At 38.8% G+C, this 15,338-nt stretch overlaps 1 protein-coding gene across 2 annotated transcripts in view; it reads right to left on the reverse strand.

The window, feature by feature from the left end:
- The window catches only part of SPATA16 (spermatogenesis associated 16), a 251,790-nt gene that overhangs the window by 15,248 nt on the left and 221,204 nt on the right, over positions 1–15,338 (reverse strand). Inside the window, exons 9-11 of one of the 2 annotated variants that reach the window (XM_016939979.4) lie at positions 11,721–11,885; positions 9,064–9,147; positions 1,171–1,498 (exon numbers count right to left, since the gene is read on the reverse strand). In XM_016939979.4, the coding sequence (XP_016795468.1) occupies positions 1,463–1,498; positions 9,064–9,147; positions 11,721–11,885 (285 nt within the window). In that variant the 3' untranslated portion in view covers positions 1,171–1,462. 2 annotated transcript variants of the gene reach the window in all.

Consider the following 15,338-nt stretch of genomic DNA (forward strand, 5'->3'; position numbering starts at 1 on the left):
ACTACAGGTGCAAAGTGGGTGATTAGCAAATGCAGCTGCTGAAAATGTTTTACCTATTAACTTTATACTTTTCCCTTGAAGTCAGAGGAGAAAGATGTTGGTTTAAATTATAATTGAAGTTTACCATCTAGATTTGGAGCATTGGACTGTGGTGGGAAAGATGGCCAGACCAAGGCTTTCGGCTCTCTCCATTCCACAGGCGAGGCTTGGGCTTTGCTCTGTAAACCATCTGAAAATGAGGTCCTCCCTTCCCGGGTCTGATTGCCCCAGGGCTTAGCTTCTGAACACAATCATGAGGCTCTGCCAGGACTTTGGTTAAGGCTCTTCCACTGCAGTTGCTGGCCTGGATGCCATTAACACAGATCCATTAGTCCCAGGAACCTGGCCTCTTTCAGCCCCTTGGGTCTTGTCTCCCTCCCTGCTTGTCCTAGGAAACTTTCCTCTCCTCCCCAGCGTGATCGGCAGTAAAAGCACTTAGGTTTCTTTCCCTGCATGATCTGCACTACGCCTTGGACAGAACTGCTTAGTAGTGCTTGGAGCACACACACTGTAAAGGAATTTGGGGATATGCTAATAAGGAAGCCCATAACCAAAAGCAAGAAGATTCACAATCAAATTGCAATAAATCTGCAGAGACTCCTTAAAGAACAAGACACACAGGAAAAGGCTGACTGCTGGAAAGACTGCTTTGCAAATGAATGGTACGGCTGCTGAATCTTTGAAAAGACAGCAGTACCCTCAGAAGTACTAACCCAGCCACATATTAGCCCAAATGACTGGCCGATGAATGATAGTGCCATGTGTACAATCTCTCTCAGAAGAGTTTCTGGAAGGATTTGGGCTTAAATGCTGATGTGGAAAGTAAATAAAATGTTCCAACTGGCTTTTCCCTCTACCTCCTCAACCAACTGCCCCTGCCTCATTTCCCAAATTTGTATTCTCTCCTGTTTGCTTTGCCTACCTCAACAGTCTTGAACAGAACAGAGTTGCTAAGTAACATGTAACCCCATCACATTTTCGTCCTAAAAGACCAAATTAGTATATCAGTGAATGCCATTTCCGTAGGATCACAATAAGTATGATTCATAAGTTAAGATTTTGAGGTTAAAAAGGCACACAAGAAGCAAAATAATTTTGAATAAATTCATATGGATGGTTTAAAGAGATTACCTATACTCTATTTGTTGGATTCATTGAAGCTTAGGAGGTACTATATTATATTAGATGAAATTTTAAAGTGGCATTTCTCCTCAGGAAAACTCACAGGTCCGAAAGTATATGCTGGAGCACTTTTCTCATTACTTTTAATGTAACAAAGTTTTATTTTCCTCATTTAGTCTTCAATCAGTGATCCAGAGGCATAGCAGAACAAGACAATACTGTATGTCATACCAGGTTAAATGCTGATCTTCTCAGTGCCAGGTTTAGGCTTTATAAATGAAGAGCAAATAACTTTTTCTTCTTAGTTGCAGACAGAGTGGTGCTTAGCTGTTTGATTCTATGACAAGAAGAAATAGAAGTGTTCCAACTTAACAGTGGGTGCTTTTTTTTAAGACCCCTTTTTCTATTTACTTTAAGCCTAGTTCTTAAAACTCCAAGGGACCTTGGGATTCAATGGTAACAGAAAATCATGGGATCTAAAAGTGATGTGGGTAAGGACACATCATGCTTCTCAGAAGGCTATAACTTGCCCACTGTCCTGTGAGTGGGAGCTGAATTAATGGTTAAGGATTTGCAGATTTAGGCTCTGTATTCTTTCTGGATATCGATGGAAAACTAAGGAACAGAGATGGAGGATCCCATACAAGTAAGTTACAGACGTAGACTAGCATAATTTCCTCAGTGACTCTTTGGCTCAGATTGAAAGAACTTTATTTTGAGAACTGAAGACAAACTGGGCTGGTTTATAGCCAAATTCCACTTTGGTTGGAGGTCACCTTAATTCCCCACTCGGCCTCACACCTGAATGTTCAACTATACAGACAACAGTGCTGGTCACTCAGGCTGTTTCAGGCAGCACAAAACTTGGGCTTTTATCAAGAAAGAGTTTAGGCTCCAGGGTCAGATGAATTCCTAGCTCTGCCATTTACTGGCTGTGTGACTTTAGGCAAACTGCTAAACTTCTCTCTTTAATAAATTTTACTTTTTTTTTTTTTTCTGAGACAGAGTCTCGCTCTGTTACCCAGGCTGGAATGCAGTGGCGCAATCTTGGTTCACTGCAACCTCCGCTTCCGGGGTTCAAGCAATTCTCCTGCCTCAGCCTCCCCAGTAGCTGGGACTACAGGTGCCCGCTACCACGCCCGGCTAATTTTTTTTGTATTTTTAGTAGAGATGGGGTTTCACCGTGTTAGCCAGGATGTACATTATACTTTTTACCTCTCATGAGGATTATGAGTTTGGTATATGTAAAGTAAATAGGAGAGTTTGGGTCCCTATTAAGAGCTCAGAAAATATTAACTCCTATCCTTTCATTTGATGATCTGACTTTCAAAAGGCCTGTTCAATCACAGCTGCAAGGGGACTTAGAATCATCCAGCGCAATATCCTTATTTTACATGAGAACACTGCAGAGAAAGGAAGTGGCTTCCGACTTAATTTGTGACAGACCCAGGTCCCCAAATTGCTAGTTCAGGGTTTTCCTGTTTTATTTTGTTTGTGTTTTCTTATACTAGTCTCCCTCTGAATCAGCCTTTGCCCTTCTGAATAGATCACTTCTCACCTCCACTCCTACCACTGCGTTCAAGGGTTAAGCCACCATTATTGCTCTCACTGCAATAACCGACTAACTCATTTCCCTACTTCTATTCTTGCCTTCTTCAATCTATTTCCAACTTAACAGCTCAGAGTGCTTCTTTGCAAAGCATTATGCCCTCTCTCACTTCATCTCTTACTACTCTCACTCATTCAGCTTGTTACCCGACCCTGCTTGCTGTTCCTTGTGCATGTTGGTACACTCCAATCTCAGGTTTGGTGTTTTTTTTTGTTTTTTTTTTGAGACAGAGTTTCACTGTTGTTACCCAAGCAGGAGTGCAATGGCGCGATCTTGGCTCACTGCAACCTCTGCCTCCTGGGTTCAAGCGATTCTTCTGCCTCAGCCTCCTGAGTAGCTGGGATTACAGGTGCGTGCCACCATGCCCAGCTAATTTTTTTGTATTTTTAGTAGAAACGGGGTTTCACCATGTTAGCCAGGCTGGTCTCAAACTCCTGACCTCAGGTGATCTGCCCGCCTTGGCCTCCCAAAGTGTTGGTATTACAGACGTGAGCCACCGTGCCCAGCCCAGTCTCAGGTTTTACATGTGCTATTTTCTTTACTTGGGATGCTTTTCACCAGATATTTGCATGATATGCTCCCTCCTCTGGCACTTTCCATTTTCCCATTGTGCTTTCTCCCCCATGGGGCATTCACTACTTTATAACATATCCTGTATTTCTTTAGGTAGTGTTTGCCTACTTCAGTAGAGTGCAGACATTATGAGGGCACTGCTTGTTCATGGCTGTTTCTCCAGTGTCTAGAATGATGACGGACACAGAGGAGGTATCCAGTAAATGTGTGATGAGTGCATAAATGAGCAATGTGTCAACAGGATTTGTGGGATGTTCAAAAGAGTATGTTTCCTCAGGTGTTTTAGTCATATAATAAAACTAAGCAAATGTTCTATCCTTAATTAAATATGCTGTGGCAGCGGACTTTCCAACACATAAAAATTTACCTTTTTTTAAAAAAAAAATCATAACCTGGTCATTTTGCATTTGCATAGCTAAACCTACAGACATCTATCTTTCTTAATTGTTAGGAAATACTCTGCAAAGCCAAACCAAAACCACAACCACTTTCTGAAAACTCTGTAAAGAATATATTTCCATTCTGGTGAATCAGGAGAAAATACATTTGTTTCATTCTGTCTCTTTCTGGGCTCTGAGAGAAACTTCAAAGAAAACAAAATGTAGACAGGAGGTCAGCTTTCATGAATCAGATTTCATCTTGATCGGCTTTTTATAGACCTATAGCAAAGTAGAGCCCTGAAAATTGTGTTAGGTAATGAGGATTCTGACAGACCCTTTAACTATGTGGAACTAGGAGGTTCTGCTATAATTCTGCTGCTTCAGATGAAAATTTCAAGTGTTTTCATTAGTTACAACAGCTGTTTCTATTACAGATAACAGATCTCAGAGGTGGTGATGCTGATATCAACTTCTACTGGGCTCAGAACACAGTGTAGCTTGTACAATTAGGTTTTTTTTTAATTATTTTTTTTTCTGCACACGCAAATTAACTCTGTAGCAGTAAAAGGAAATTACTTACTTGCTACCGGAATTGTCTGAAAGTGATACAATCATCTTTTGTAGAGTCACATTAACCAAATTAAAAGCCCTTGAGAAAAATTTGGCACCCTGTTCCTTCCCATTCACATCTTCCTCAAGACCTCTCATTTAGAAAGTGATGATCATTATCAGGGCTTTTAATTTGGAAAGATTGGCTGCTCACCAGTGAGCCTTTCTAGATACCCAGTGGTTGGGTAGAGTGGCTGTACTGTGTTTCAGCCTTGGAGGCCTTGACTTTACTATCCTCCTGCTTGCTTGAATGTATGATTTCTAGCCTGGGACACACAGCCACAGTCCTGCTACTCTACATTGTTTCCAAGATGGTGCCATCATTTTATTCTCTCATTGAATACAAATATTAATCCTTCATTGAGAGGAGGTGGATTGATTCTTCCAACTCTTGTAACCTAAGCTGGCCTGTGACTGCTTTGATGAGTGGAATGTGGTGGGATTTGCTGTGCAAGTTCTAGGCTTACCCTTTAAGAGGATTGATGGTTTCTACTTCCTTTCTCTTAAAATACTCCCCTTCTTGAAACCCAGTTCATAGGAGCACATTCTGTGATGGATTTGCCACTATTTTGCCACACTGTTTAAGGCCTAATTCACATAGAGAGGCCACGGTTAGGTACTCCAGTCAACTACCTCAGTGATTAGTGTCAACTGTAAGCCACGTGAGTGAACCATCTTGGATTTCAGTCCATTTTAGCCTTCAGATGACTCCAGCCCCATGCATGGAAGCCATTTGACTAAACTGCATGAGATGCATTGAGTAAGAGCCACCTACAGGAGTTTGGTCAACTCAAAGAACTAACTGTGAGATAATTTTGAATTGTTGTTTTAAACTGCTACATTTGGAGTGGTTTGGTTTGTAACGCAGCAATAGATAACAACTGTAATGTCGCAAAATAGTGGCAAATCCGTCATAGGATGTGCTCCTATGAACATGGGTATCAAAGATCTTTCAAGTGAGATGAAATTAGTTGTTGTTTACATGATATAGACAGATGTCATGTCAATCCTTATTGTATCTTTTTAGCTGGTCCCTAGAAGTTAATAATTGGATTATTGTTCTGTTACCGTTTGGATTTGTAAATACAAATATTTACTGTACAAATGCAATTTTTTTGGGAGAGGTAATGCTCTACACCAGAGTACAGCAAATGCTTTTTTTTTTTTTTTTTTTTTTTTTGAGATGGAGTCTCACTCTGTTGCCTAGGCTGGAGTGCAGTGGTGCGATCTTGGCTCACTGCAACCTCTGCCTCCTGGGTTCAAGCTATTCTGCTGCCTCAGCCTCCTGAGTAGCTGGGATTACAGGCATGTGCCAACACACCTGGCTAATTTTTGTATTTTTAGTAGAGATGGGGTTTCACCATGTTGGCCAGGCTGGTCTTGAACTCCTGACCTCGTGATCTGCCCGCCTTGGCCTTCCAAAGTGCTGGGGTTACAGGCATGAGCCACTGCGCCCGGCCAGCAAATGTTTTCTGATGGTGCTAGATAGTAAATATTTTAGGCTTTGTGAGCTATTATGGTTTTTGTGGCTACTACTTAACTCAGTCAAGTTGACTCAGATAATATGTAAATAAATGGCATGGCTGTGTGAAATCAACTTTATTGACAAAAATAGATAACATACCAGATTTGACCTGCAGACTGTAGTTTGTTGACCCTTGTTCTAAACAACTATTTCTATAGCCAACAGAGATATGTGATTATATTGCTTGAGTCTCATGAGGACCGCGTTTGGCTGCTCTATCTCTAATTCCTCTTGCCAGTCCTTCTTAGTCTCTGTCATGGGCTTCTCCACCTAAGTTTGAAATGTGCTCCTCAAGGTCCTCTTCTCTCCTTACTCTATTATACTCTTTCTAAGCCATGATTTCAGCTAATGACAATTTGCCAATGACTAAGAAATATCTATCTTTATTCAGTCTTTTATCCAGAACCCCAGGCTTTTGTATTTCCTGTTGGATGTCTTGCCAGCACCCTATGTGAACATAGGTGCACTTTTGTGCCAGTTGTTAACCTATAGCCTTGCAACTCCAAATCCGCTCTTTTATACTCAGCTCTGTGATAAATATGGCTGGGACTCTGCAATTCCATTTCTTTTTTTGCCAACTGTTAGATTCTGTCATCAGAGGGCATTAGAAGGAGAAAGAAGGGACTTGCTTCTTCTTTGCTTCTTGTTTACTTCTGTCTGCTTTAGGGTTCCTGGGAGTATCTCTTCAACAAACCTTCAATCAGAAACATACTTTCTTTTCTGTAGTAGCAGCCAAATTTAGTTTTTCCAAAAGTTGCAAACTACATCCATTACTACCCGCCTCCCCATCACTTCCCATAGCACCGGTGGGTCAGTGGCCCCTTCTTGGAGGTTTGGGTCCCAGCCCTTCAGGACTCTAACCTCAGGGACACCAGTACCAGCTGAGCAGCACCTTCTAGTGGGGAGTCTGAGTTTTGGCTTAGTAGGGTCCCTGCTCCAAGTTTGTAAGTTTTAGCCATTCCAACTTCTCTTTGATTCCTCAGCCCGAAGACATGGTGGTTGCTTTCTTTAATGGTTTTCTTTGTGACAACTTACTGTTCTCCTTTGCTTCTTCAGTTACCTAATTAACAACTTCATAAGTTACTTAACCATTCTTTATATTAAATTTCCATTCATATATCTGGCATGGTTTCTTTCTCCCAACTGAATTCTAAAGGCATTCATATTCTTGGCCAAAAGCTGCTCCTATGAGAGTGTCTTCTTCTTTAGTAAGTGGCACCAGCAAACCTTTCCCTATTCCCTGCTCAATTGCTCAAGCAAGTATCTAGGCATCATTCTTAACCTTTTCTTTTCTCTCAACTCCCAGATCCCATCAGTTGAACAAGGCCTATAGATGTGGCTTCCTGAATATTTCTTAGGTCCATCTGCTTTCTCTTCTTCTCTATGCCCACAACCCTAAACCAAGACACCAGCATATCTCACCTGGATGATGATCCCTACTTTATAACTGACTTCCCCACATTTCTGTAGCCCCTCAATCTCTTCTCCCCACCACAGCCCTAAAGATGTCTTAAAAACATTTTCTAGTTAAATATACTCTAAAACATTCCAAACCTAATTTATAAGTCCTTCTGTAATTTCTCCTGCCTCTGCACTTCATTTTGAAATATCTTCTGTACGTTTTGGTTAGTTTTTGAATGTGCCATGCTTTTTTAAAAAACACTTCAGTACGAAGTGGTCCCTCTGTTTAGAAATATCCCCTTTTACCTGGAAAACCACTACACATTCTTTAAATGTTGTATAAATATCATTTTCTTAGAGGCAGTGTTTCTGACCTCCCAGACAAGGCTATTCTGCCATTTGTTTCCATAGATCATTGAACATCCCCTTTATTTTGCAATATTCAGTTAGCCCATAAGTAGCTTTGTAGATCATAAGGACCATACAGGCAAGAGCTGTGCCTGTCTTGCTGAGCACAATATTTCCAATATCTAACTATTTTTTCTGGCATGGTAGATATGTATTCAACACATATTTGCTGACAGTCAATTTCTGGTTTTTTTTGTACATACAGTGGACTCTTGAGCAACATGGGTTTGAAATGTGTAGGTCCATTTATAGGCATATTTTCTTCTGCCTTTGCCACCGCTGAGACAGCAAGACCAATCACCTCCTCAGCCAATTCGACATGAAGACAACAAGGGTGAAGACCTTCACTTCCACTGAATGAATAGTAAATATATTTTCTCTTCATTATGATTGTCTTAATAACATTTTCTTTTTTCTAGCTTACATTATTGTAAGAATACAGTATATAATACATATCTACAATACATGTGAATCAACACTTTATGTTATCATAAGGCTTTCAGTCAATAGTAGGCTATTGGTAGTTAAGTTTTTAGGGAGCCAAAAGCTAATTGTAGATTTTTGACTGTGCTCCTAACCACCACGTTGTTCAACGGTCAACTGTATATCACAGGGCCTCTGAGTTCATTACAAAAGACACATGTTTCCTCAGGTGCTCCAGAATCCCTTAGGGTTGGCTTTTAAACTGAAGGTTCTTTTGTTTGTTTCACATCTCCTGATGCCAGTCTCCCCTGGTGGGTTCTTACAGTGATGGGAGGAAGATGAATGGGGAGTTGATTGATCAGAACTTAATACTTTGAGTTTGACTGGAGAACCAAGATTACTAACTTTCACGTTTTCAGAGGGTCCTGTCGTGTCACACAAGTCTCCTGAGTACTTGGGTCCAGGTGCATCTCGGCACTTCCTGCATTTAAACCCCAGTAGCCAATGATGGGATGTTCCTCTATTTCTAACAATTAGTATGTTAGTCCTTTACTAAAAACATCAATGTGCTAGTTTCTTTGTAGTTCCCTGAAATGTAGTCATTATTCCTCAAGTGAAAAAAGTGGAAATATAGTTGAGGAGTGGACTAAAACACTGATGAAAGGGCTTTAAAGAATTATAAAACCGAGAACGAAGGCGCAGATAATGAAAATAGAATATGAAAATGAGCATGATAATGAAGAAAAATCACGAAAGCATATGAACACAGCCTGTTGGAAAAGAAGCAGATTAAATAAATCCATATTTGATTTTGGTCACACTTCCAGGGAGAGAGCTGCATTTATTTTAAAAAGGAAAACAAAAAAAACAAACCAAAGAACTTGGGTTTCTTTTTATCCTCCAAACAGATTTGACCCAAAATGGACATTTTCTTTGAGAATAATAGATCTTTTTCCTTCAGCTCAAAGTTTTACCTTTTGGATCGTATTCCACACACGTTCATTATCGTTTCTTCTTCCTTCAAGGGTGTCCATAGCATCTGCCATTAGTGACTGCAGCTGTGGCACAAAGATAAAAATTATCAGTGTGGAATTCACACAGAAATAACTTCTCTAAATACACAGATTAAAACCTAATTAAAAAATCATTTGTACGCTGATGATTTTATTACTCATCTTTCCTACATTGAATATTGCCACCTCATCTTTGCTTGTCATTGCCGAATATTATTGCAGATATAAAATACTGAAACAATGAAAAGATTCTTCTCGAAAATTTGTAGAAAACATATAGGTTTTAATGTAGTAAGTGTTGATGTTTTGTGAAAAACAGATTGGGGTTGTAAAGAATGAAGGCAGTAGTTAATTCTCTCAGGATATGGCATGTAGTACATGAAGGCATTTTAGCGTTTTCTCCTGAGGCTAATGTATCATAATTCTAGGCATCAAGCAAAAGCTCACCAGAGGACAATACTACAATTATGCTGTTTTATTGCCTCTTAAAGAATCTAGCTCATTTAACTTCTTTTACTGTTTTTTTCTTTGTTAAAATTTTAAAATAGCCAATTTTTTTATTTTTAGGTCCCATTCGAAGGCAAGTTTTAAACATTCTAACCTTTGCCCCAAACAGGCACCTGCTGTACTCTAATGTGAAAGTATCCTGTACACATGGTGTGTATTTGACCACAAAAGTGAAATGAAGTTACATCAAGCCATGTGCTATTCAAAGGTTAAAAAAAGTTCTTAAAAAATACCAGTTCAGTTCACTATGACATCAAACAGTAATGGACCTTAGATAATCTTTCTTTGGTTTAGATATTGCAGCGTGAAAGCAGGAGGAGAGATAACTGAGTCACTCAAAATCTTCTATTAAGCAATCACTGTTTAGATAGCAGCATACAGGGTATTACTAGGATTAATTCTCTAGGTTAACCCACACTTGTAAGTTGCAAAGTAAAATCTATTATTGAAGGTCATGAAACCTTATAAGATATATAATGTTTAAATGCTTGGCATACAGATATACATCCACATATATTTAAATATTTTTCTGCTGGGTATATAAGTACAAAAATATCCAATGAAATTTCATTTTATAGGGTTTCAAATAGAGAAAAATTACACTTTAGAAAGGAATGTCAATAATGCTAGTTTGAGGCTCTTTGTATATATTTTGAAAAATAAGTATTTCCAGTAAAAAAAAAATATATAGATGTGTGATTGAGAAGACTTAAGTGCAGAGAATTCCCCTGTATTTTTCATTTAAATCTTGAATGTGCTTTTCAGGAAGACAGGATCAACATTTTGCCGGCTTCTTAAATTAACATTTTCTTTGCTTCCTCTTATCTCAGAGGAGCATTAATCATCTAAAATAGGCTATAATATGCACTTTGAAAGCTCCATACTTACTATACTTCTGAGTGCCTTATGAATGGCAGGATAAACATTTAACCTTTTAGAAGGTGTTCTTTTGCACACAACCATAAAGTTTAGAAAGTATTATTGCCAGTTTTGACTTGGTAATTCCTTGATTCATAGACTAATTTCATAGTTTTCATCTTTAGTATGCATAGTTTTATTATTTGGCTGGTCATACAACTTCCTGTGCTTACTCTGAATATCAGTATTTATTTAACATGCTTTTAGCAGGTTTAGATGAACATTATAAATGTTGGCAGCTCATTTCTTGAGTAAATCTTAAAAAGCTCAAAGGGGGAGGGTTTCTTTAGTCATCTGAAAATTACAGGTAATCAGTTTGGGCTGTTCTCATCATTACTATGTGAATTCAATTCAGGGCTATAATTAGTTTTAGCTGCTCTCAATTAAAGCTTCTAAGTAAAGGGCCTTTCCCTACAACACACTAGGAGCTTCATATAGAGTAAATTTTACCTTTCCTTGAACAGGCAGCACACTGTTTAGTAAACTGTTTTTCAAATGAGGTGCTATCATTTCTGATATTAATTATGGTTATAATATGCACATCTGTCTGAAGATTATTTCTGTGAGAATCCCTTCAACTAGTTTTTGCCTGGGTCTGTGTGTGGCTAAAGTGTCTGGTTTTCTGAATAAACTCGTCAATTCAGCTAAAAAAAACCCATCTATTTTGACTAGCTATGTTTTCCCTTCAAATAAACAACTTTTGTTGATTTATCTAAGTGTACTAGTGTTGGCACTGCCAATATCTATTTTAACCCTAGAAGTGATTAAGAAAACTCTAAAGATGATTTTGTAGGGTCATTTTTCTATACGGCAATTACTCTTTTGTCCTCTCACTTTTTCATAAAAGAGAATCATATATCAATATATCTTGGAGTTTATTAAACAATCTCATTTTACCAAAAACCAGAAGCCTGACACATGATATAAATAACCAGCCCCTTTCTATGTTTTTATACATCACAACGTTTTTGCTGTAATAATGGAAGCTAGTTAATGTGAGCAAATGAAAACCAGACACACACCTTCCTACATTTTTCAGTTTTGCCATTAGAATGCTTCAAGAAGGTTTGGGAGTTTGCCCTCAGGCTACATTTATTACCACAGGGTTTTTTGTTTTTTTTTTTTCCCCAGACCGTATCACTTTTCTATTGGCTCTGGGCCTATGAAACCCTTAAACAAAGAAAAATACTTACCAATTCTGCCTCCTGTTGACTGATGTCCCGTAGGTAGGGAATGGTTGCTAGCTCTGCCATTGCTTGATTAATCACCTGGGACTGCTCCTTTACTCTCTGCAGCTGGCTGAGGAGGCTGGCATATTGGAACTTCTCCATCACACCTGAGGATGCAGGAAAACTCCCCTAGTCTCAAAGTAAAAGAAATGTTTTAGAACAAAACCACGGAAATAGACCTCTCCCCAGGGCTGGAAGTCAGGGCTTGTGATAATGTATTTACATCTTTTGAAATAACGGAATCTAGTACAAATACATGTTTCCTTCTACCATTTTACAGAATTGTCTTATACCTCTTTTTCTAGTAGGTGAATATACATAAAAGGGAGTCCTTTGGAGAACTGTTGAGACGGATTTGCTGATTGTCTTGCATTAGGGAGCTAGGCTGAGGGGAAAAGAGGGGACTAAATTTGAATCTGCACTTCATTCACCCAGGAGTGATCCCACAGAGCTGTGTCTGCCTAGAAGGGGCGACTTTATCTATATCACCAAAGCATCATAAAAGGTAAGAGTTGCCTACTATCTTGTTTATCTGAAAGAAAATTTTTTAATGCAAGTTGAATCTTGACAAACGTTGTATAAGTTGAATTCTGTTTACCCCAATAGCTTACATGAAACCTCCAAGCTCTGCTTTTATTTCCAGTTCTTATTGGATAGCCTTGCACAGTCTCCTTTTCTTTTTGACTAGCTTCCCTCTGTCTACTGGGACCATTTCAACAACTAACATGTTCCATCTTGACACAGACTACTGTGTGCCTTTGTAAGGACTGCCAACTCCCATGGCATTTTGGGCTTTGTTAAGATGGGGCGCATTTAGAAAAAAGTGGCCCACCAAGGTGCCTGTTACTGCCATCCACAAAAGAGGAGACATTATCTTCTATAAAAATGTTTAATACAAATTGTAATGCTTGATAGGAGAGGCAACGTTAGTCATGAAATTTTTAAGTTTATCTTTAAGAAAAAGTACTTTTGATTTGGGGGTATATAAGGGTTAACATAAAAGCCTTGAGTTTCTGCTGCATTTAGAGGGTGATGAGAAATGGGAATTCAAAAGACGACTTAGTTTGGCAATTGCATTTTACATCCTGGTGCTCAGAAGAGAAGTGACCAAGTGCCCCTTTAGAGCAGGGGCCCCCTGGACTGCCTACACCAGAATCACTATGCTCGCTTGTGGACTTGGCAGTTAGCAAACTGAATACTGGGCTTCACCCAATCACTATCTCTTGTTATGTGGCCCTAGGAATACAAATTTCAGCTAGGTGCCTCCCCAAATATTCAGATATCTCAAACAGAAGTTTGAGACAAACCACCACCTTAAAGCTTAGTATCTGAGTAAAGACTATTTTGGTTTGCGCATACTTATGAAACAGAATTTCTTCTAGAAATTAGAGAAGGCAGACATATAATTTCACTTTCTTAAGAGAATCTCCTCTAAGGAGAAAAACTGCTAGAAACTAACATTACTGAACTTCAACTTAAGATTAGAAAGCACTTCTTTTTGAAAGGCCACACTCATATTCCGACTGACAGCAACCTCTGGAAGCTGACATTTTCTCTAGAATCTTGGAAATAAAGAAAGGCTGGCACCATCGTGCTGTATCTGCTTTATTTGTCCCTAACACCTGCATATGCTGTTCAGTGAATGTCTTCTTACTCACACTAATTTGTTCTTTCTGATTAATCATTTATCTGAAAATCTATAAATCTATAAGATTGATGATTGCAAATGGTAGATATGGGGTTCCTTCCTGAATTGATGAAAAACCTAGCCTACCCATCAGTTTAAACATGTAGCTAAACAATGGCATTCTGTCAAATAGAGGAAAGCAAGTTGGAGGAGAAACGGTTTTCATTCTGAAGAAAAATTGCTTTCTTTGTCCTTCTTTAAAATAAACAATGGGGCTAGTTGTAGGAAAGTGGTGTAGTGACTCAACCCTAAAGAGCAGAAACAACTGCAGGCTGCTCAGGAACATAATCTATCAGTGTAATTTTCCAAAACATCAGGAAAGTAAACATAGTGGAAGGCAACAGTTTTAGCCTGATTGTTGGATGCGTAACAAAACAGGAAGTGCTCTATTTGAATAAGATAACAGGGAAAGAATACAGTTGACTGCTAATAGTCACCCCTCCTCCCCCTGAAGCCAAATGCAGTTTTGGTTATCAGGAAACTGTAGATTAATATTTTACCTATCCAAGATAGGGGTTTTTGAAAGACAAAGTGAAAAAGAAATAAAATTGGTATCTAGTGTGGCAGAAATGTTTTAATGCTGTTGCTTTAAGGAAATAAAGAAAATAATAAAAAATAGGAATTAGCTTAAATATCTAATGCTAACAAAGACTAAATCTAAAGGCAGGTAGCCCTCCCAGTGAGACGTCAGGAATGATCAAAGGGCTCCTTAGCTGCTGGAGAGAGTGTAATAAAGTGGCCACGATTGAAGCTAAAACCTCACACAGGTACAATGAGGGCTAGGTAATAGCAAGTTCAAGTGAAGGTTTCAGTCAGAGAATTGTCAAGATTTAATAGCAGTTACAAATAAATATTTGGCAAATAAGTGGCACTATATTATACTGCTGAAAAGCGGAGTCCAAATATTTGGAATGTATTTCCATTTGGCATAAGATATAGAAACATTCATTGCAAAAAAGGGGTAGGAAACACTTATTATTGTTCATTTCAAATGTGCATATGTAAACATTTTTTATGCTTCACTTGGAAGAAATTAAAAGTAAAATTAATGAAGTATTAAAAACATGGTTAGTTAGGTCATTTTTTGGCAAGTCATCCTGTGAAGGCGGCTTCATGCATGGCAAGAAATTTGATTATTTTAACTCTTTAACATTTAGCCCAGAAAGCACAGTACATAAGGTTTGAAACTGACAGCAGCCAATAAAGTTAATGAATGGAAAAGTACAGTGGCATCCAGTAGCATGTGAAATAATTAGGACAAAAATCCAGAAAATGAAAAATACCATAGCAGCAGGGCTGCTGGCTGAATGGGGTTGACGTTCAGTAGGATTAGAAGTCACCAGCAAGGTTGTATCATATTGTAGATTATAACTCTTAAAATGCTAGAATCATCCTTGTTTGGCCATGTATTGTGTACCTAGTAGACTAATCTACAAAGATAAGGAAACCAGGGTCAGAAGTGTAAAGAGAATCATTGTCTGACACATAGAAACCTCTCTGAGACCAGGAAACGTATTTATCGACTGTATTCACCACCTCATAGCAAGAGTTGAAAATTCATGTTCTTTAGCAAGCTTTTTACAGTTAATTTTTGGAGTGTAATTTGTACATTATATGTTCATTTTAATTTTTTTTAATTCTTTATTTTTTTTTTTTTTGAGGCAGAGTCTTGCTCTGTTGCACAGGCTGGAGTGCAGTGGTGTGATCTCGGCCCACTGCAGACTCTGCCTCCCAGGTTCAAGCAATTCTCTTGCTTCAGCCTCCTGAATAGCTGGGACTACAGGCATGCACCACCACATCTGACTATTTTTTTTGTGTGTTTGTGTGTGTGTTTTTAATAGGGACAGAGTCTCACCATGTTGGTCAGGCTGGTCTCAAACTCCTGGCCTCAAGTG

This window comes from Pan troglodytes, chromosome 2 (assembly GCF_028858775.2).
Source record: "Pan troglodytes isolate AG18354 chromosome 2, NHGRI_mPanTro3-v2.0_pri, whole genome shotgun sequence".
Classification (NCBI taxonomy): Eukaryota; Metazoa; Chordata; class Mammalia; order Primates; family Hominidae; genus Pan; species Pan troglodytes.